Consider the following 20,537-nt stretch of genomic DNA (forward strand, 5'->3'; position numbering starts at 1 on the left):
GATGGTCTACATATAAATAAAATCAAGTCAGGAAGTATGTGATGCTTGCCTTGGTGTCTCCAAGAACATGGAGCACAGAGCTGGTCACAGAGACCAATAAGTCATGACCGTCAAGTTGCTGATAGTCTGTATAAGGAGACAAGCTCTCAGAATCAGACATTTAGAAAGCTGGGCTTAATAAAGTACTTAATTATTTCAAACAAATGCATTAGTTAAAAAGAGAGAAACCAGTGGACCACAGAATGACCATAGGATTTTGAGGACAAGGTAGAGAGGGAATGTAAAGCATAGGAAAGTTGGTTCAACTCAGTTACGATAAGGAAAGAGGACAGGGAAATTAGACCAGTGTGTGTGATGGGTAGGAGGGTATGACCTGTGCTGCAGTAGAAATGTTGTTTGCAACATTGTAAACTGACTATACTTGAATAAAAAAAGAATGCATTTTAAAAAATACATTTTTTCAATGTTGTGTGGAGTTTGAGAACTTATTTATAGGGATTGATTCCCACAAGTTGGGAAGATAGAGCTACATTATATTCAGGTCTAGTTATAGCTCTTAGTACCTCACAACAATGATTTACTATGATTTTTCATGGTTCTTTGGGATGATTTAGCTTAGCTAAGTCATTCTCACTTGGGGTCTTTCATGCAGTTGTAGTCAGATGTTGGCTTCAATCATTTCAAGGCTCTACTGGATGGAATGTTCAAGATGGTTTACACACATGGCTGGTGGTGATGCTGACTGTTGGCTAGGAGCTTAGCTGGGGCTATCAAACAGAACACCTTCACATGGCCTCCATATGTGTCTTGGGCTTTTGGCAGCATAGTGGCTGGATTACCAAAGGAAGTATCCTAAGAGCAAGTGTCTTAAGGCCTGGGCCCAGTCATTGGCAGTGTTACTTTTGCTGTTTTCTGCTGTTCGGAGTAGTCACAGAGCCTGTCAAGATTCAATGAGAGGACACAGCTCCACCTCTCTATGGGAAGAGTGTCAGAGTACTTGTGGCCAGCTTTATTCCACATAGTATCCCAGTATCTGGAGTGGCACTTGTGTATCATTTTGGTCACCACACATAAAGTAAGATAAGCTGAAGCTGGAAGAGCAAATGTATAGTCTGTCAGGTGATGATCAATACCATGGAGGAGCACATGAGGGGTGGTGGAAGGGGCGTTACTGATGGAGCTGGCATTTGAGTGGAGACTTGAGAGAAGTGAGGGAGGCAGCTGGGCAGCTGTCCAGGAGAAGAGCATTCCAGGCAGTATAAAATCACTGAGGCATGTTTGACCCCCAGGCCAAAGGGGAAAGTGGTTGAAAATTAGGTCAGAGAAGTAGAAAGGAGCCAGATCCTGCTTATCCACTTTGAGGAAAATGTATTTTCATTTAAAACCCCCAACTCACCAACACTTAATATAAGACCATTTGTTGTGAATGAAATCTCAGATGGAAATGTAGCTATTTATCATTTTGCTTAATACTGACTCGGGTTCATTTTTTTATAACACCTCATTAAAATAAAACTCAATCAATATATTTCCCCATTTCTCCCAAAGGTTTTTTATTCAGAACTGTATCTGTGTTGGTCCCTTTTATGTAAAATCCCCTTGGCAAATGAATGCTGTCCCAAAACTGAGTTTCTGAAAATTTTAAGAAAGCAAAGCAGAAAACCCTACTAGGTAGTAGTAGTCCATTCGCTCAGGATATAGATTTACTTTTTTTCTTAGAATAATTGTTTTAGCATCTTAGGTAACATCAAAAAAGAAGGCATCAAAACTTGGACCACATCAATAAGGGTTTTTGTGTGTACATGTAAAAATGTTAAAATTGAATAGATGCCTGTAGTTCTTTACAAAGAAGTCCCAGTCAGGTGAATGCTTGACTGTCATTAGGCTTTCATAGCTTTGTCGCTTTTTAGGTGCTGGCACATAACTTAAGATCAACTTCTGGTCTATAATAATCAGGAAATAATGCAAGCATGGATTACTCATAATCTGCATACTTTTATATATATTCAGGGAACTTTTTCATTTCTCTGGTATAAAAAATTAAAGGTCTTCTGTCACCACAGATCAGTTCAGGTTGGTATTTCTTGGTCATAGTATGGTAGGTTTTTTAAAAACCATTAATAGTATGCAAGCGCTAACCCTTGAGTTACTAGTTTATTGTAAGACTCTTATTAGAAACCAATTTAATTTATTATACTAATTTAATTTTAATTAAGAATGTGGAACTTTTTCAAAATAAGCTTAATAGCTTTTTTTTTTTTTAGATGAACAAATTTTATTGTTTCAGAGGTGTCAACAAAAATAGGTGTGGGCCAGAACCTGCCATAGGTGTTGGTAATTCATCGGTTAGAGTAGCAGCAGTAAAGTGGGTTAACAGCTTTTGTAGCATAAACCCCTGAAGCATTTGAGTGGTTTTCCTTCCTTCCTTCTTTCTTTCCTTTCTCCTGTCCTTCTGTCATGATTTAAACTTTTTATTTTAAAATAATTTAGACTTACAGAAAAATTACCACAATAGTACAAAGAATTCATATATACCTTTCACCCAGCTTCTCCTGATGTTCATAGTTTGTGTAACCATAATATTGTTATCAGAAAAAATCAAGAAATTGACATTGTTATAATTCTGTTAACTAAACTATGAATCGTATCTGAATCTTAGCGGTCTTTACATTAATATCCTTTTTCTATTTCAGGATCTAACCCAGGATCCCCACATTGCATCATCTTGTTATTTCTCCTTAGGCTCCTGCAGTCTTTAACAGTTCTTCAGCCTTTCTCTGTCTTTCATGATCTTGATACTTAGGATGAGTATGGTCAGTTAATTTGTACAATACATTTCGGTTTGGCAAACAGCATGGTAAAAATTGTTACAATTAAGATCTACCAATAGATACTACAATCATTGGACAGAAGTTTGTGGAGAAACAAGATATTTACATAGTCTTCAATGTATTTCTCCTAAGATATGTATTGATTACATAGAGAAAAATAGTAACTCCCTAATGGATAAATCTCACTGACACCATCTTAACTAAGTGAATAAGATTAACAGTAATAAGACATACTGACATCATGTAGCCACTGATACGATGTCCTCAGCAGGATACAACATCACTTCTGTGATCATCTTGCCGAAAATACATAACCTCAAACTTATGAGAAAACATTAGATTGCTTATTTTTAACTGTGTGTTTTTTTGTGAAGGCAAAGCATAATTGATTTGAAAGAGAAGGAAATACCAGAATTAAGAAACAAACTGCAGAATGTCAATAGAGACATACAGCGCCTAAAAAATGACATAGAAGAACAGGAAACACTCCTGGGTACAATAATGCCTGAAGAGGAAAGTGCTAAAGTGTGTCTGACAGATGTTACACTTATGGAGAGGTTTCAGGTTAGTTTACTATAGTTTAAGGCAGAGTAAAACTTGTTTCATGGTTGTTTGAATATGAAGTATGAATGTTAAAAATAGTAGTTTGTATTCCAGTACAGATTGTATTTAGAGCTCCCTATCCTGAATTTCAGGTAGTCTCAGGGAGTAACTGCTTAACTTACATTCCTGCATTTAGATTTTTTTATTGATAAATTGAGAGAATTAAGCAGTAGTCTTGTTTATTTTTCTTTTTCGGTCTGCTTCCTTTTATTTATATCATTTAAATTAATTTCATTATAAAAATCAGTTTCATTTTTTTCTATTAAAATTTCTTAAAATTATATCTGAAAGCAGTTACAAATTTTGATTTTAAAAAATAATTAAAAGCAGTTACTTTTTAAAAATTATAAATAATGATAATGCTGTAAGTTTCTTAAAGGAAATAACCTTGATTTATTCTTAAGATGGATCTTAAAGATGTTGAAAGAAAAATTGCACAACAAGCAGCTAAGCTACAGGGACTAGCCTTGGATAGAACTGTTCAGCAAGTAAACCAGGAAAAACAAGAAAAACAACACAAATTAGATACAGGTAATAGAGTCTGTCTCCTCATGTACCCATAAAGACTTCAACATTCCCCCATATGCTTTTTTTCCATAAATTTAATCATTATTATGTGGACGAGGAACTGTCTGTCTTCCTTCCAGTCCGTAGTGTATTTACTCTCTGTTCTCAAAAGCGTTAGTTCTCCTCAGTTTCTGTCTTTTTGCACAACAGATTTTGAATGATTAGTAACAGATGAGCTGTACTCTGTCTCAGTTATACCAGGCCTGTGAGCCTCACCTGTGGTAAGGCTCACAGCAAGCAGGTTTGGGAGCTGGAGGGGTTCTTGTGGCACTTTTGTTGCAGTGGGTGGGACCCACAGAAACTTAACCTTTGTGAATTGTAGAGACCTATAAAACTAGAAGGATGGTGCTCATAGTATTTTCTGTACTCAACATTAATCAGTGCTTCAATTTGTTTTCCTGCAGTTTCCAGTAAGATTGAATTGAATCGGAAGCTTATACAGGACCAGCAGGAACAGATTCAACACCTGAAAAGTACAACAAATGAACTTAAATCAGAGAAACTTCAGATATCCACTAATTTACAACGTCGTCAGCAATTGGAGGAGCAGACTGTGGAATTATCCACTGAAGTTCAGTCCTTACACAGAGAGATAAAGGTAAAAACATTCATACAAACTTGTTTTTTAATTTAGTTCAAATAAATGAAATGCTGTTTATTGGGGCAGTGGCCAGAACTATACTTATTGTGAGCATCAAATGAAAATGGTATAATAATTCTTTGTGTGGCACCTGCGGGGTGACAGAACTTGTACTGATAGGTAAAGATTTCCAAGACAAGGATTTTGGTCATAATAAGGAAGAACTGGCTGCCTTGTTAAGTAGTGAACTCCCTGTTCTTGGAGGCGGTGGCTGAAGGATTCCTGCTTGTGGGAGGTTTGTCTTATCTACAAATCCTGTATCCATGGCAGACACTGCTTCTCAGTCATAGCACTTTCTCTGTTTGATTCCAAATGTAGTCTCAGAATACTTCCCACTACAGAGAGCAGGCCCTAAGTTGACACATGGAATGGAACCCATTTAGCATCTCTCATCTAGGTTAATCAAAGACCCAGCCAATTAAATTTTTTTTCAGCCAATTAAATTTTTAACATTTTTAGAAACAACGGTCTTATCTAGGTTTGGATAATTATGCTTATTCAGTAAGCACTAAATATATTATTGAATCTATTATTCATTGCTAAAATATTTTTTTCTTAAGTATTTTTGGATTACAAAATATGAGTGGCTCAATAATACTATCTTACATTTGTATTTTTTTACTGCTTATAAATACTTTGACATTAAACCGTTCAGTGTCTCAGTAACCCTGTTGATAAATGTGACTAAATCCCCTTTTTATGGAAAAAGAAACTGAGATTTACAGGTATCTTGTGATTTGCCAAGTCCATGCATTTAGTAGAAGTCAGGGTTAATTTTCAAGTAGGTCTCCTGACGTCTGAGACATCTGACTTTCCACCACACAAAACCACTTCCCAATATGATAAAATATACCCACCTTTAAGTAATACTAAATAATCATTTCTACCTTTATGGATTCATTAGATAGTTCAGGATCTTAAAAGTGCTTGAGGATCGTTGTTTTTGAATAGTGGTTATCATGTAATTATGCTGTAGAGATGTTACAGGGCCAAATAACATGGACTTCTGATTAGTAAAATAGTTTGTTATTTGCAAGACCCTTTCCTTTCAAAATAGATGTGGACACACCAACATGTGTGTACTGGTAAGCTTTTATTACCATAAAATATCTACTTAGCCTCAGCAAACTAAGCTTAAAGTCAAAAGTTCCTTTACAGTCATATTTCCATCTGTTAAAAAAAGACCTTGACTGAAAGAGCTTTTCTATTCTTTAGTCACACAGGGCTGATATGGACCCTACAAACTCAAAAATGTATACCTAAAGCCACGTGCTCGTGTAATTGGGAGCACATGGCTTACTTAGGTTAAGAATCAAATCAGTGACTAACACAATATAGATAGTGATTAAGAGAGACACTGGACCTGGACAGGATTTGAATCCTGGCTCTTTAAATTTACTGGCTTTTGGGACCCTGGACAAGTCATTTCTGTGCTTGTTTACTCATCTGAAATACAGCATGAAAATAATGGTACCTTTCCCATAGGGTTGTGGGAAGGAGAAGACGAGTTGATTTTTAAAGCCTGGCAAATAGAAAGTGATTTTATTATGACTGTAAAGTCTGACACCTAAAATAAAGTAATGGAATGTTTTATAAGAATTTATATTTTTTATATCTTTAGGATGCTAAAGAGCAAGTAAGCCCTTTGGAAACAACACTGGAAAAGTTCCAGCAGGAGAAAGAAGAATTAATCAACAAAAAAAATACAAGCAACAAAATAGCACAGGATAAAGTAAGATTTCATTTATAAATTTACTTAATAAAAATACATATTAAAATGATTATATTCAGAGTATCATGTTAGATACCAGTATTTTACATGAAATTAAAAACATAAAATAGTATTTTCAGATTTGTGACATATAGTCTTGACATTAAAATGTTTTCTTAGAATAAAGATTAAATTTAAATTATTTTGCTTCTTGATCTAAAATAGAAATTGAGAATTCGACTATTTAATCTAATCCCATAGGGAAATCATAAAATTTATTTGAAAGAAAATTTGCTGGTGATAGAAATTGGAACCCAAGGCTTCTGACTTCCAAGCAGTGTTTCACTGTACTCTCCTATTAAGTTTTTATTACTTTTATGTAAGACATTCCTTGGAAATAAATCTTCTTAAATGCCTTAGTTCTAACCAGTGTATATTTAATAATTTTTTTTACAGATAAATGATATCAAAGAGAAGGTTAAAAATATTCATCGTTATGTGAAAGACATTGAGAATTACATTCAAGATGGAAAAGATGACTATAAGAAGGTAATTTAAAACTAATTTAATATAATTTAAAATTATTTATTTGTTTATATTTTTATGTCTTGTGCTTAAGGAAGTTTCTTTTTGTAGCAAAAAGAAAATGAACTTGATAAAGTAATAGCTCAACTAAGTGAATGTGAGAAACACAAAGAAAAGATTAATAATGAAATGGGAATCATGAGACAAGACATTGATACACAGAAGGTAGGTCTTTTTTTTGTTACTATGGTGGCACTTATACCAGTAACATTCTTTGTTTTGTTTTGTACTTTTATTTTCACTATTTGCATTGAGTAAAAATGCAAGCAGGAGAGAAAAGCAATTCTAATAACATTGTCTTTTCTTCTTCCCTTCTTTCTTTTTTATTTTCAGTAAAAGTTTAAACATAAAAGCATAAAATTAAGTTTCCCTCCACTTCTGCCAATTCTCAATCTCACTTCTAGATATCATTCTTAAAGGTTGTCTGTTAAGTAAAATATCTATATATTAAGTCATTTTTCAGTTAATTCCTTTTTTGTTTACTTTCTCTGTTAAAGAACCTAATTTCCACAGTATAATCAAAATCACATTGAGAAAATATTTTCAACATGACCTATAGAGGCATAAGTTAAGTTTTAAAACCCCGTTTCTCTGTTTCTGCTGTTTTAAACAAAATTTGCTATTCGAATGCTTTAATCATTTGGTTATAAGTAGTGGTTAAAAATCTCTTTGAAGATTAGTTTTATCAGTTTTCTGCAGAGTTGCTGGCTGTAGTGCCAGGAATTTCAAATACATGAATACCAGTCAAAGGCAAATTGAATCTCTGCCATCTTATAAATGCTATAGAAATTTATAATGCATATATAACAAAATACTTAGTTAGCACTAGCTCATATGTGGGTTGCCTATTTAAAATCACAATCTATAAATCATTAATGGCCATATACATAGAGAAATCATTTAAGATTTACCAATCTATGACCATTTTCAAGTTGGTGGCCTAAATTTAGTGGCTCTGACTATATTAGTTTACTTTTGTAACCTGTCTTTTTCCAGAAATTGTTTACTAACTTATCTACATAGAGCAATGCCAAATAACATTTTAAATTAATGGGAAAATGAGATAATGTGGGAGTGAGGATAAGAAGGTAATGAAACCAGGAGAGTAGTAAGTATATAAAATGTAAGCCATGAAATCTGATGTGCTTGCATTTTTTTTAAAGATCAGATTACAATGGTTTTGACAGAGAAGCTTAATCACATTGCTGTGACATACATATTAAGATAACTAGGATTATGACTGACAGCATTAGACTAGGACTGACAGCATTAGACTAGGATGTATCTACATTTCAGAAGCTTTATATAATTTCTAGAATATCTATATTAACAACACTTACTCATACCGTATCATCTGAGGAGGCTTATCACTCACTTGACAATGCTTCCCATGTAATTCAACATACCAAACAATCCTAGTTAGTTTAGTATTTTTCTCTTGAGATGCCTCAGGGGCTCTCTCAAGCATCCTAGAGTCAGTTCACTTAGAATGATGATCTCCAGGTCCATTCATGTTGCTGCAAATGGCATTATTTTGTTCTTTTTTATGGCGCAGTAGTATTCCATTATATATATCAATACATATCTTCTTATTGATATTTTTATTGTTTTGGTTTTGTTTTTATAGGTCTTTTTTTTTTTCTCTTTCTTCTTCAGCTGATAATCTTATGGGAGTTACCTTATATGTTATTTGTTGCTTTTCTCTTGTTAATTTTAATATTTTCTCCTTATCCTTAATTTTTATCAATTTGATTACTATGTGCCTTGGTATGTTCCTCTTTGGGCTGATCCTGTGTGGAACTCTCTGTGCTTCCTGGACTTCGGTGACTGTTTCCTTTCCCAGGTTGGGGAAATTTTCGGTTATTAGAGTTTTCTGTTTTTAGTTGGCTCCTCTTTATAGTTTGTTTCCTTTTCATAGTATTATGCATCTCTATTCATAGTCCCTCTTATTTCCTTCAGTGCTTTTATCACCACCTTTTTGAAGTCATGATGTAGTAGACTGTCGAGGTCTATCTCATTGTTCATTCTTTCAGGGACTTCTCTTGTTCTTTTAATTGGGAGTGGTTCCTCTGCTTCTTCATTTTACTTATGTTTCTCTGGCTCTGTGGATTTAGGAGTATCAATTATCTACTGTGGTCTTGAAGGGCTGTTTTTTCATTTGTTTTTATTTAAAATGGGAGCGTTCCTGTGTAGATTGTGTACCTAATAGTTCAGTTACGAGGGCTGTTCTTAGTATGGATGGTTGCCACATCTTTCTTCTTTGTGTTGGCTATTATATTATCCCTTTGATTGGGGGTGTGGTTGGTGTTGTGGTGATCACAGCCTGCCCTGATTGTTGCTGTTGAGCACAGCCTCCTTTATTGTTCTGTGGTTGTCACAGCCTTGAGACAGGCCAGATCTGCTCCCCTGTTGCTGGAATATAGGCTTCTAGATCCGTTTCTGAGCTGCAGTGTGTGGTAGGCAGGGTTGGAGCGCTTCAGCTGGGAAGAAGTCACTGAGTGTACCTCCACAGGAGATGTCCACTGGGAAGTGCCCTCTGTGGTGGTGTCTGTCTCTTGTTATGCAGGCTTACAAAGTACTCTTTGTTGATGCTGCCTTTGTCACTGCCTTTGTCCCTGCCTTAGCTGCGGGAATATCAGCCACCCACTCTGGAGTCCCCCAGTTTTTGGGCTCCCAGAACCACCAATGCAGATCCGCGAATGTTAGGTGCTAGGCATAGTCCATTATAACTACTGAAATAATTGTATTGGTGCTGCTGCTGCCACGAAGTGATTTGGTCATTTTTTAAGGACAGAACTGCTCAAGAAGAACAGCTAAGTTTAAAAATTTTCATTTCAAGTCCATGGCCAGAAAAGTGTCACCAAGTACAGAGACTTACTGTTTTTGTGAAACTTCTTACTGCCTTGTATGATTATGTGTCACCTTGAAGGTAAAGATCTTACCCAACATACTTCACAGTATCTAACAGGAGACAAATAAAACTAGGGGGGAAAAAGTGGGGGAGACTTTGATGGTAGTACTGTTCTCTTGTGATCATTTAGATTGGTATGCTCCATTGTGAAGTTCCTATGCAAGATGATCCAGCGGTGTGGGGGTAGGTATAAAACATTAAAACATGTAATTATATTATTTTAATCCCATCATTTAAATTTCTGTTTTGTGAGTATATGGGCCATCTGGATTAGTCCAGGTCTGGGGATTCCTTCACACTGGTTTATTCTTTCTCTGCTGAGTTTCACATGATTCTAAGTAAGGCAGAATTAGCACTACCTGTCAGCAGTTGCCTGCTATGAATCACATGTTGATAATTGATTGTTTTTGTTAACAGATTTAATATTTATATTTAGATACAAGAAAGATGGCTACAGGATAACCTTACTTTAAGAAAAAGAAACGAAGAACTAAAAGAAGTTGAAGAAGAAAGAAAACAACATTTGAAGGAAATGGGTCAAATGCAGGTTTTACAAATGAAAAAGTGTGTTTTTAAAAATAGTCTTTAGTTTAAATAGAGTTCTTTATTATTGAAATGTAAAAAATATTCAATACATGTTTTCTAAAGAGAATTTAAACCTGCAGCCTGTGTGTCCCTTCATACTTATAGGAAAGTGGGCAGTTTTTATACAAACATATTTCATGGCCTTACAAACTGAATTACTAAAGAAGTAATACAGAATTTATAGTCAGACTACTATATATAAAATAGATAAACAACAATCCTACTATATAGCATAAGAAATTATATTCAATGTCTTATAATAACTATAATGAAATGAATATATATGTATGACTGAATCACTGTGCTGTACACCAGCAACTGACACAACATTGTGAATCAGCTATACTTCAATTAAAAAAAAAAAAACCGTCACACTGCAGTGATGGCCAGTATTAAAAATACCAAGTTCCCAGAATTCTGCTAACATGCTTCGTAAGATAATGATACCAAGCAGAAAGAATATATGGCCTCTGGACCCTGCTTGAGTCAGAGCTTGTGCCTTCTATCATATTGCCAGTGGAGTTACTGCCAGAGCAGTTTGTCATTGGAGGCCCATTCTAGATGGTCACAGTTATAATCATGTGCCAGCAAGATCACTTTTTTTAAACGATTAATCTGATTCTTTTTTCATCTGGTTTTGTTGGTATTTACTGTAGTTGCTCCCTTCTTGCTACAGCAGAAAAGATTTTATTCTTGCTTTGTCTGTCTTAGACTTGCCTTAGGAATTCTATAAGAACCTGGTTGATGCTATGGCATTAGATGGTATAAGAGCTTGTACTAGACACACAGATTTTTTGGAAACACCTCTGCTGGTTGAATATAGGCCTCTCGTTCACTAAGCCATTCCTTGTAGATTTTTCATTTTTTTTCTTGACTTCAGAAAGACATCTGGGTCAAAGAATGCTTAAGATTTTCTAAAGGATATAGTCAATTGAAATTTAACTTAGTTTATGAAGCCTAACAAATGGTTACTCCTTTGTTACTGTAAATTCTCTTGGTTTTAGTTCTATTGGTTGTAGCTATTTAAAATCTGTGTCATATAACAAGGAAATCAGACTTAATAACTAGAAGAGCTCTTCATCTTTCAGCCTCTTCATTTTGTATGCATTAGGACACTAAGACCCAGAAAAAAAATCACAGGAAATTATGATAAAAGCCAGGAATGTTACCCAGATACCCTAGCTCCCAACCCTCATTTCTTTAATGCTGTAATGTTGGTGCTCTTGGTGACAGGTTGAAAAGTGAAACTTATGGAAGAAACTTTTAAATGAAACAATTTATTTTTTGCTCCTGAAGACAAAAACGAGAAATTTTTACAATTCCTTCTGTGACTGGTACATAACACTACTTTTTACCTTCATTCAGACTACTAAGCACAACTCTTCTTTTTCAAACTTTTCTTCAGCCAGGATGCAACAGAAATGTCAATAAAACAGATAATCAAGCCACTTCTGTAAGGAAGCCCATAAACTTGAGAGCAGTGCCTGGCAAATAAGAGGGTGCTTAATTAGTAATTGTTAAATGAAGATTTTTAGAGCACATTAAAATCTGAATTATCTACCAAGTTACAAGAAAAGCTTAAGTATTTGACTTTTTTGGTCATTATTAATGCTCTTTATACTTGTGCAAGAGAAATTTTGTTTTCATGGAGGCATACAAACTTTTAGTAAATATTACTGCATAAATTAATAGTTTGAGATGTGAGTTTATTTTGTCTGACATACTGTGAATAAAATGATGACACCTGTTACTCAGTGACTTCTCAGAGTTGGTAATTGTGCAGTCTCAGTCCACAAACAGAAGTTTGTGAATTTGTAATATTAATCCCCAAGAGTACTTCACTTAGGTTAGTGTCTAAACGTCAGGAACTTTTTAGTGTTCACATGTAGTGAGAGTTCTTTTTATTAAGCACACGAATATCAGGTGTTTAGAAACCTGGATGCTTCCAAGATTCGGAATGAAGAAAATTTTCTTTAGTATTGAAGTCTTAAGTAAAAACCAGGGAGAGACTGTTATCATATACTGATTGTTAAGGAGAATGATAAAATGATACTTATTTAAAGAGATCTGGCTTTTCCATTTGAGCTTGCTTTAAAAGCTAAAAATGGTCCTCATTTGTCATTTTCCCTCCTAGTGAACATCAGAAGTTGGAAGAAAAAAAAGAAAATATAAAAAGAAATCATGGTTTGGCAATAGGACGACAACATGGTTATGAGGAAGCAATTATTCGTTTTAAGAAAGAACTTCAAGAACCTCAATTTCGGGATGCTGAAGAAAAGTATAGGGAAATGATGATTGTTATGAGAACAACAGAGCTTGTGAACAAGGATCTGGACATTTACTATAAGACCCTTGACCAGTAAGTATTGGACTGGGGATTTGGTTCCCATTGCAGTTAATATCGACTAGCATATTTTAGTCTTATTTTACTCCTTTTTTACTTTTCTTTATGAAGGTACTGGGGATTAAACCCAGGACCTAATGCATGCTAAGCATGCACTCTACCACTGAGCTATACACTCCCTCATCCCTATTTTACTTTTAAAACATGTTTAATACCTACCAAAGAATGGAAAGTATATGTGTGTGTGTGTCTACACATACACACACACGCTTACTTAAATTACGAAGTTATGTATAGTAATGTTAAGGTGCACTCGATCCCACTCCCCATACCCAATCCAAGAATTACCATTATCACTAACTGCCATCCACTTAGATATTCCTCCTTACCTCAGCCATCTGTCATCCCCACTCACTGTAACCACTGACAAAGATTTTTGCTTTCTCTGCTTTTTAAAAATTTGTATAATATGTTTATTTTTTTTAGCTTTTTAAAAAATGGTATCATATTCTGGATACTCTTCTAGAATTTGCTTTTTTGTGTTATTTTGTTTTACTTTTATTTACTCATGTTGCTTATAGCTGTGGTTCATGTATGTTCACTGACGTACAGAATCCTATTGTGGAAATACCCTACAATGTATCCATTTTCCAGTAGATGGACATTTGGGTTGTTTCCAGATCTTTACTAACATAACCCTTGCTTCTAGGAACATTCTTGTCATGTCTTCTGGAGCAAAGATGTAAGAGATTCTCTAGGGTATAGGTGGGAGTAAAATTGCTGAGTTGCAGGGTATGCTCAATTTTATAAAATAACATTAAATTGTTTACCAGAGTGATTTTACTAATTTACACCACTAGCAGAACATAAGAGTCTTCTTTGATGCATCCTCTGACATTGATTTCTTAATTTTTGTCAATCTAATGAGTTTTAAATGACAAATCATTGTGGTCTTCAGTTCAGTCCCCTGATTTCTAATGGTGCTGAATATCTTTTTGTTTGATCATGTTGTTTCTTCTTCGAAATGTTTGTATCTTGTACCCATTTTTAATGTACTGTTGGTAGTTATATTGATTTGCAGGTGTTCTTTACCTCTTCTGCATTTTAACTCTTTTTCAGTTATGTGTATTATAAATATCCTTTCAGTCTTTTTAGGTTTATCTTTTCACTTTCTTACAGTGTCTTTTAAGAAACAAATTTGATTTTAAGGTAGTTGAATTTACCAATTTTTTTTATGGTTCTTTTTGTGTCTTGTTTAAGAAACCCTCCCCTATTCCTGTATTTTCTTCTAAAAGTTTTAAAGTTTTGCTTTTCACATTCAAATATATTTAAGTATTTAATTCTAAATTGAATTTTATATATAGTATGAACTAGGAGTCCAATTTCATTTTTTTCCCTTATGGATACGAGTTGTCCTGGCTTTGTTTATTGAGTAGTTTATCTTTTTCTTAATGATCGCAGTGTCACTGCTGTCATATGTCAGAATTCCATGTGTGCATGGGTCAGTTCTGAGTTTTCTGTTCTATTTCATTGGTCACTTTGTCTCTGTGCCATTACCAAGACTGTCTTAATTACTTCAACTTTATAATATATTCAACATATAGCAGAATTTTGTTTTTTATTGTCTGTCCATCTTTGTCTTTTAACTAGTGAATTTAGTCAATTCATTTCATTGTGATTGATTAGAGAGTTATATTTATTTCTATCTTTTTTTTCTACTTTCCTGACTTCTTTGGGATTGGTTTATTTTTCTTTACTCCCCCTTTTCCCCTTCTTTGGGTTGTAAATGATACACTTTAGTTATCTGAGTGTTTACCTTTAATTTTTTAACATACATATTTGACCTAAAAATCAAATGTATTGCTTTCCAAAGGAGTCCTCGAGTAACATTATCAGCATCATTTAGGAACTTGTTAGAAATGCAAATTTTCAGTCTCCACTTCAGACCTTCTGTTAGGTCAGAAATGTGAGGGACCAGGCTCAGTAGTCTGTGTTTTAATAAGCCTTTCAGGTGATTCTGATGCACATCAGAATGTAAGAACCATGGCTCCAATGTGACTTGCTCTAACTTGTTCCTGAATGTTAATGAATTTCTGCTACGTGCAGTGTTTCTGTTATCTGATAGTTTCATTTTACCTTGTTTTTAAATCATCCCAAATTAGTTATAATTATTGTGGCTTCACAATCAGTGCTTGTTTGGATATAGCTACATGTTTACCAGTTTCTTATAAATCCCATTCCTTCCTTCTTTAGATTCAGTTCCTCTGTTTTTAAAAGTACACTTTTAAATAGTTTTTTCCAGTGAAGGATTGTTAGTAGTAAGTTTTCTGCCGGTCTTTGAAAAGTCTTTGCTCTCAATATTAATAGTTTAGCTAAACATAGAGCTGTAAATTGACAAGGTTTTTCTTTTCTTTTTTTTCTTTAATACTTTAAAAATATTCCATTTTTTTCTGACCTCTGTGGTTGCTGTTTATAAATCATTCTAATTACTCCTTTGGAGGTAATCTACCTTTTTTCTCTGGTTCTTTTAAGATTTTTCCTTTGTCTCCAATATTCTGCTTTTTTAAAAAGTGCATCTAGATATAAGTTTAGTTTGAGTTCTGTTTAAGATTGGTGCTTATTGATCTGAGGATTGATAGCTTTCATCAATTTTGGAAAATTCTCATATGTTACCTCTTCAAATGTTATCCTTTCCTCATTTTTTTACTGTTCTCCCCTTCTTCATTTCTTATTCAGCATAAATAAACCTCATTCTTTCCCCCACATTGCTTAACCCCTCTTGCATATACTCGTAATATACCAGGTAACGTCTTCATATCTTCCAGTGCACAGATTCTTCAGCTGCTGCTTTTGTAATGCCTATTGTATTTTTTTAATTTACTTCCTCCCCATATTTCATTGTATTTTTTACTTCTGTGAGTTCTATTTTATTCTTTTTTAGAAATTCTTATTTTTTGTAATGTATTTTTTCTAAATGTTTTTAGTCCTTGTATTATGTTTACTCATTTTAAATATACATATTTTGTATCTTTCACATTGTCATTCTTTAAATTTCTCATTTTTAGGAATCTATTTGTGTTATTTCGTGTGCTGCTTCTAGCGCTTACTGAAGTATTTCTTGGGTTTCTTGTAGTGTTTAAGCTCATCTTTAGTAGTTCTTTTTTTTTTCTGTGAGACTCCCTTGTGACCTTTTTGTGTGGCTGTCCTTCCACACAGCAATTTTGGTTTTGTATCTGCTAGGCACTCCAGGGATAGCACTGGCCTAGGTCTAGTTTTTATGTTAATTTTTCAATTTGGGAGTTCCTGAACTACATTGTATAACAGTGAGCCTTAAACCCAGGTATGGCATTTGCCCAGTCCCAGCTTATTAATTTCCCACTCTTTCACTGAAGGTTGATGATACAGCTCTTCAAGAGTCTTAGCCTTTATGTGGGGGGGTCACTTCTCTCTACCTTCCTTAGGCTTTATGCCTCATCTTCTGTCTTGGAGGGTAATACCCAATCCCTGATTATGAAAATAATCACTAAATTCACCACAGCGTCAGATTACATACTGACCATTGTGGGTTTTAGTTCCATCTTTGTTTCCACCATGTAGAGATTTGCCTTTCTTTCTTGTGAACTCAACTATAGTGTAAAATAATTTTTGTTATGTATCTGTCTAGTATTTATTTCTAGGTATTTGTGGCAGGAGAATTATCAGTTACATAGATTTTGTTTGTTGTTGTTTTCTAAAATGGAAAATATCCTTTTCATTGCTAAGAGAACTACCTAGACAGGGCCTCTTCTCTGTTAAGGCTTCCTCGGGAAAGAGCATAGTGAACAGATCAGCCTTAGCAGTGACATTTGGACCACAAGGCTCAGGAGGACAGAAAGAGCCCACTTTTCAATATGAGGATTATTTTAGTTAATGATGGTAACAAAAGTGGCCCCAGAATCACCTGGCCATAGCTCTGGCAGGTACAAGTTTTAGAAAGTACATAATCTTTTAAGATAAGTAAAAACTGGGAATGAGCCAATTGTGTTAGTCATTTTTAAAAACAAACACTAATAAGATTTTTGTTGAATTAATTTTGACTTCTAATTGGAGGGGTACATCTTTTGTCCTCTTGCATTGTGAGTGAATAGGTTAACGTTACGGTGCCCTTTGGGTCCAGAAAGGCTCATGGAAATGTATGCCTGGACCAAGTGGGAATTTTTGCTGTTTTAACCTCTTTGAATAGTGAAACTTCCCCTGGATTTTTAAATCCAACAGTTAAATTGTTGAAATTTAATGTTTTGAAACAAGCACATAGCAAGACATTATTAAAGAATCCTTGCCCAGTAGAATATGTATATACAACATTTGTCCTTTTTTTTTAATTGAAGTATAGTTGATTTACAGTGTTGTGTTAGTTTCTGGTGTGCAGCAAAGTGATTCATTTATACATGTATATATTCTTCTTCATTATAGGTTATAACAAGATATTGAATATAGTTCCCTGTGCTGTACAGTAGGACCTTATTATTTATTTATTTTACATGTAGAGTAGTTTGTATCTGCTAATCCCAAATAAACAAAAAAAGAAAGAGCAGAAATAACAACCAATACCACAGAAATATAAAAACAGTAAGAGAATACGGGGAACAATTATAGGCCAACAAATTGTACAACCTAGAAGAAATGGACAAGTTTCTAGAAATATACAGACCACATATCCTTTTTTTTTTTAGTTCCATAATTCTTTTTAGTCTTTCCAGCTACCTCATATATGCCTTTAGAAAGCTTTTTAACATTTTGAGTCACTTAGCAACTGAGGCTACTATGTACATAGGAAACTCCAAACATTTCTTGAGCACTAAGGAATAGGGGACCTAGTCCTTACTGGCAAGTTTATTTGAAGCATAAGCAAGACATTATTACCGGATATAGCTCAGTGGTAGAATGCTTGCTTAGCATGCATGAGGTCCTGGGTTCAACACCCAGTGCCTCCATTAAGAAAAAAAAGATTTTTATCAGTAAAAATCTACTGTACAGAGTAGGATAATTTAAGTTGGTTGTGAAGAAAAAATTAAACTGAGTCTTAAAAACCAGGAAATGTTTGTGCAAAAGTTGATAAGTTTTACTTGTTTGAGGCCTAAAAATCCAGTAATACATGGTTTAAAGTATTCTCTCTGGAGACTACCTGAATCCGAGTGTGACTATTCACATTTAGTGAGTTATTTAAAGGCGCTGAGCTTCAGTTTCCTTATCCATAAAATGGAAATCTTTTTTTTTTAAGTCCATTATAGCAGTCAGTATAAAGTAAGGGTTAAAAGAATAACTCAGAGCCCATTTATTCTAGTGTTCTTTGCCATGTTCTATTCTTTAGTGTAAATTGTTAAATTCTCTATTTCTTAAGAGTACTAAGGATCTTTATTAAGAAAATGTAGGTTTCTTTTCTTTTTAAATATGTTTTAAGGCTAAATTTCTCAAGGGTAGGGACTATACAGAGGGGATACTAATATTAATTTAATACATATTATGTGTTAGCCTAATCTGATTGAATTCTTGCATCTACCCTATAAAGAGCAAGTATTCATCAGAGAGATTAAGTAGAGTGTCCAAGAGTATGCAGCTTAATGGTAGATATAAATTAGATCACAGAACAAAGGCCTTTCTACTCCCACTGTGCTCTACTGTTACCATGGTGCCCCTCCTTTTTTTAACCTTAAAAAAACTGATATTCATATAGAAGTTTTCTTAACTGTTGCTTAGCTCATACTTCCTTATTTAGAGTCACAATGGACTCATTTTTATATATTTTTTACCTCCTCAGTGAACTCTATACATATATGTGCATAATATATTGTCATATATATTAGGATTTTGTTCAATTAAGATTTGAGTTCTTATATGCTTGATACTGTTCTAGATACTGTATACTAAGTACATAGGGATGAAGAAACAAAAAATTAAGAAATAAGTTCATAATCAGTGAAAATTAACTGTGGTGATGGGAATAATTGAAGGGCTACTTTAGGCCTTTTCTAAGGCAGGATCTTTTCTGAGAGTGTGACATTGAAGCTGGGACCTGATTGATGAGAGGAAGCAAGAGGTGCAAAAAGCTGAGATGCATACATTCCAGGTGGAGAGAATAGATGATGCAGAGGTCCCAAGAGCAGTATGAACATGAGATGTTTAAGGAGTAGGAAGAAAGCACGCATGACTAGAATGCAGTGAGCAGGGGCATAAGGTCAGAGAAAGATGGTTGCCAGAAGATCCCATGCCTTGCAGCCTTGGTCAACAGTTTGATTTTACTCTAAGTGAAGTAGGAAGTCACTGAAGGGTTTGAAGCAAGGAGGTAAATACAGTCTGATTCATAGTTTGAAGAATTTCAGTGTGGAGAATGGATTAGACGGGGCACCCCAGGAGAGAGTGGTGGGCTGGACTAAGATGGTGGCAGCGGAAATGGGAAGAAGTAGATGGACTCGATTCTTGTTCTGGAGATAGAGTTGACAGGCCTTGCATCTGAATTGAATGTAGGAGAGGAAAAGGAAAAGAATCAAAGATTGCTTCTACATATTTTTATACCAGGATATTGGGGAAGTAAATTGCCATTCCCTGAAATGGGCAGGACTAGGGAGGGGAAAATCTGGAGTTCTGTTTGGAACACTTTAAGTGTGAGGTGCTTACAGACGTCTGTGTAGAGATGCCAAGCAGACAGCTGGGTCTATAATCTGGAGTCTAGAGTTCATGGGAAAGGTACAAATGTGGGAACCTTCAGCACATATGTAGTATTGAAAGCCATCGACTGAGATTACATATTGGAATAACTGTAGATAGAGAAGGGAAGGGTCCCAAGACACATGATGTTTAGAAATCCAGTAAAGAAGTAGCTGATGAAGTAGAAGAAAAATTTTAAAGGTGTGCTATCTTAAAAACGAAGAAGTATTTCAAGACTCTAACGTTACTGAGAAGTCAAATAAGATGAGGGCTAAGACGTGACCCTTGAATTTGATAAAATGGAAGCTGTTCATGACTTTCAGGAGCAATCTCAGTGGCATGGTTGGCCTCAGTGTTGGATGAGGAGGTAAGAAATGGAGACAGTACTTGTAGGTAATTCTTACATAAAATTCTGTTGTTAAGCAAAGCAGAAAAAAGGGGTACTAACCAGAGAGGACTGGGGGCCAAGTTAGGTAGGTCTGTTGGTTTTGTTTTAAACTTTATTTGCACATATTCTGCTACAAGGTAGCTCTTCTTCTTAGTACACAGACCTGCAGACCTGGGGTTTCATATATATTAACTGAATAGAAAACTGTATCTGGGAGCCCTCCAGCTAGCTATCCCTGCAGACGCCGAGAGCATCGACAGCAGGAACAAGAGGCATTCCCTCAACAAGGCATCTGTTCATTCAGAAACCCCTGTTCTAGCTTCTCTTGGCAGACTCTGGGATATCATCCCTTTCCTCCTGCAAACTGTTAACAGTCCAGTAGCGGAGACCATGGTGGGTGCTCCATAGCTGTACTTGACCTACACCTTGAACAATGAAGGAGAAGGGCATTTCAATAGAGGGAAGTGCCTCAGTCACAGAGGCGTCACACTGAGCAGTGTGAGGGCAAGTGAAGAAGCTTGATGGGGCCAATCGGGAACTTGTGGGGGTCAGGAGGTGCACACGGGTGCTTTCCAGCAATTTAGGCTTGCCTAAGAAACGAAGTCAGGCTGTTTACTGAGTTCTCTTATCTGGTAATCAGATGGATTCTTCTAAATGAGAAGAAAAAAAATGGTATAGGTTTCCCCAA

The 20,537-nt window shown here is 35.1% G+C and overlaps 2 protein-coding genes across 8 annotated transcripts in view; one reads left to right on the forward strand and one right to left on the reverse strand.

The window, feature by feature from the left end:
• Positions 1-20,537, forward strand: part of RAD50 (RAD50 double strand break repair protein) — a 209,941-nt gene that overhangs the window by 173,669 nt on the left and 15,735 nt on the right. For 3 of the 4 annotated variants that reach the window (XM_032476688.1, XM_032476689.1, XM_032476687.1), the window contains 8 exons: positions 3,206-3,395; positions 3,839-3,965; positions 4,406-4,599; positions 6,263-6,373; positions 6,809-6,901; positions 6,989-7,102; positions 10,285-10,412; positions 12,568-12,792. In XM_032476688.1, the coding sequence (XP_032332579.1) occupies positions 3,206-3,395; positions 3,839-3,965; positions 4,406-4,599; positions 6,263-6,373; positions 6,809-6,901; positions 6,989-7,102; positions 10,285-10,412; positions 12,568-12,792 (1,182 nt within the window). Of the gene's footprint in view, positions 1-3,205; positions 3,396-3,838; positions 3,966-4,405; positions 4,600-6,262; positions 6,374-6,808; positions 6,902-6,988; positions 7,103-9,978; positions 10,032-10,265; positions 10,413-12,567; positions 12,793-20,537 lie in introns of those variants that run through there. The other variant, XM_032476690.1, reaches the window with a different exon arrangement.
• KIF3A (kinesin family member 3A) overlaps positions 1-20,537 on the reverse strand; it is a 199,943-nt gene that overhangs the window by 49,053 nt on the left and 130,353 nt on the right. For 2 of the 4 annotated variants that reach the window (XM_032476694.1, XM_032476693.1), the window contains one exon: positions 11,776-11,917. The exons of 1 other annotated variant lie outside the window; for it this stretch is intronic. In XM_032476694.1, the coding sequence (XP_032332585.1) occupies positions 11,803-11,917 (115 nt within the window). In that variant the 3' untranslated portion in view covers positions 11,776-11,802. Of the gene's footprint in view, positions 1-11,774; positions 11,918-20,537 lie in introns of those variants that run through there. One more of the 4 variants, XM_032476691.1, reaches the window with a different exon arrangement.

Source organism: Camelus ferus, chromosome 3, assembly GCF_009834535.1.
Source record: "Camelus ferus isolate YT-003-E chromosome 3, BCGSAC_Cfer_1.0, whole genome shotgun sequence".
In the NCBI taxonomy this organism is placed as follows: Eukaryota; Metazoa; Chordata; class Mammalia; order Artiodactyla; family Camelidae; genus Camelus; species Camelus ferus.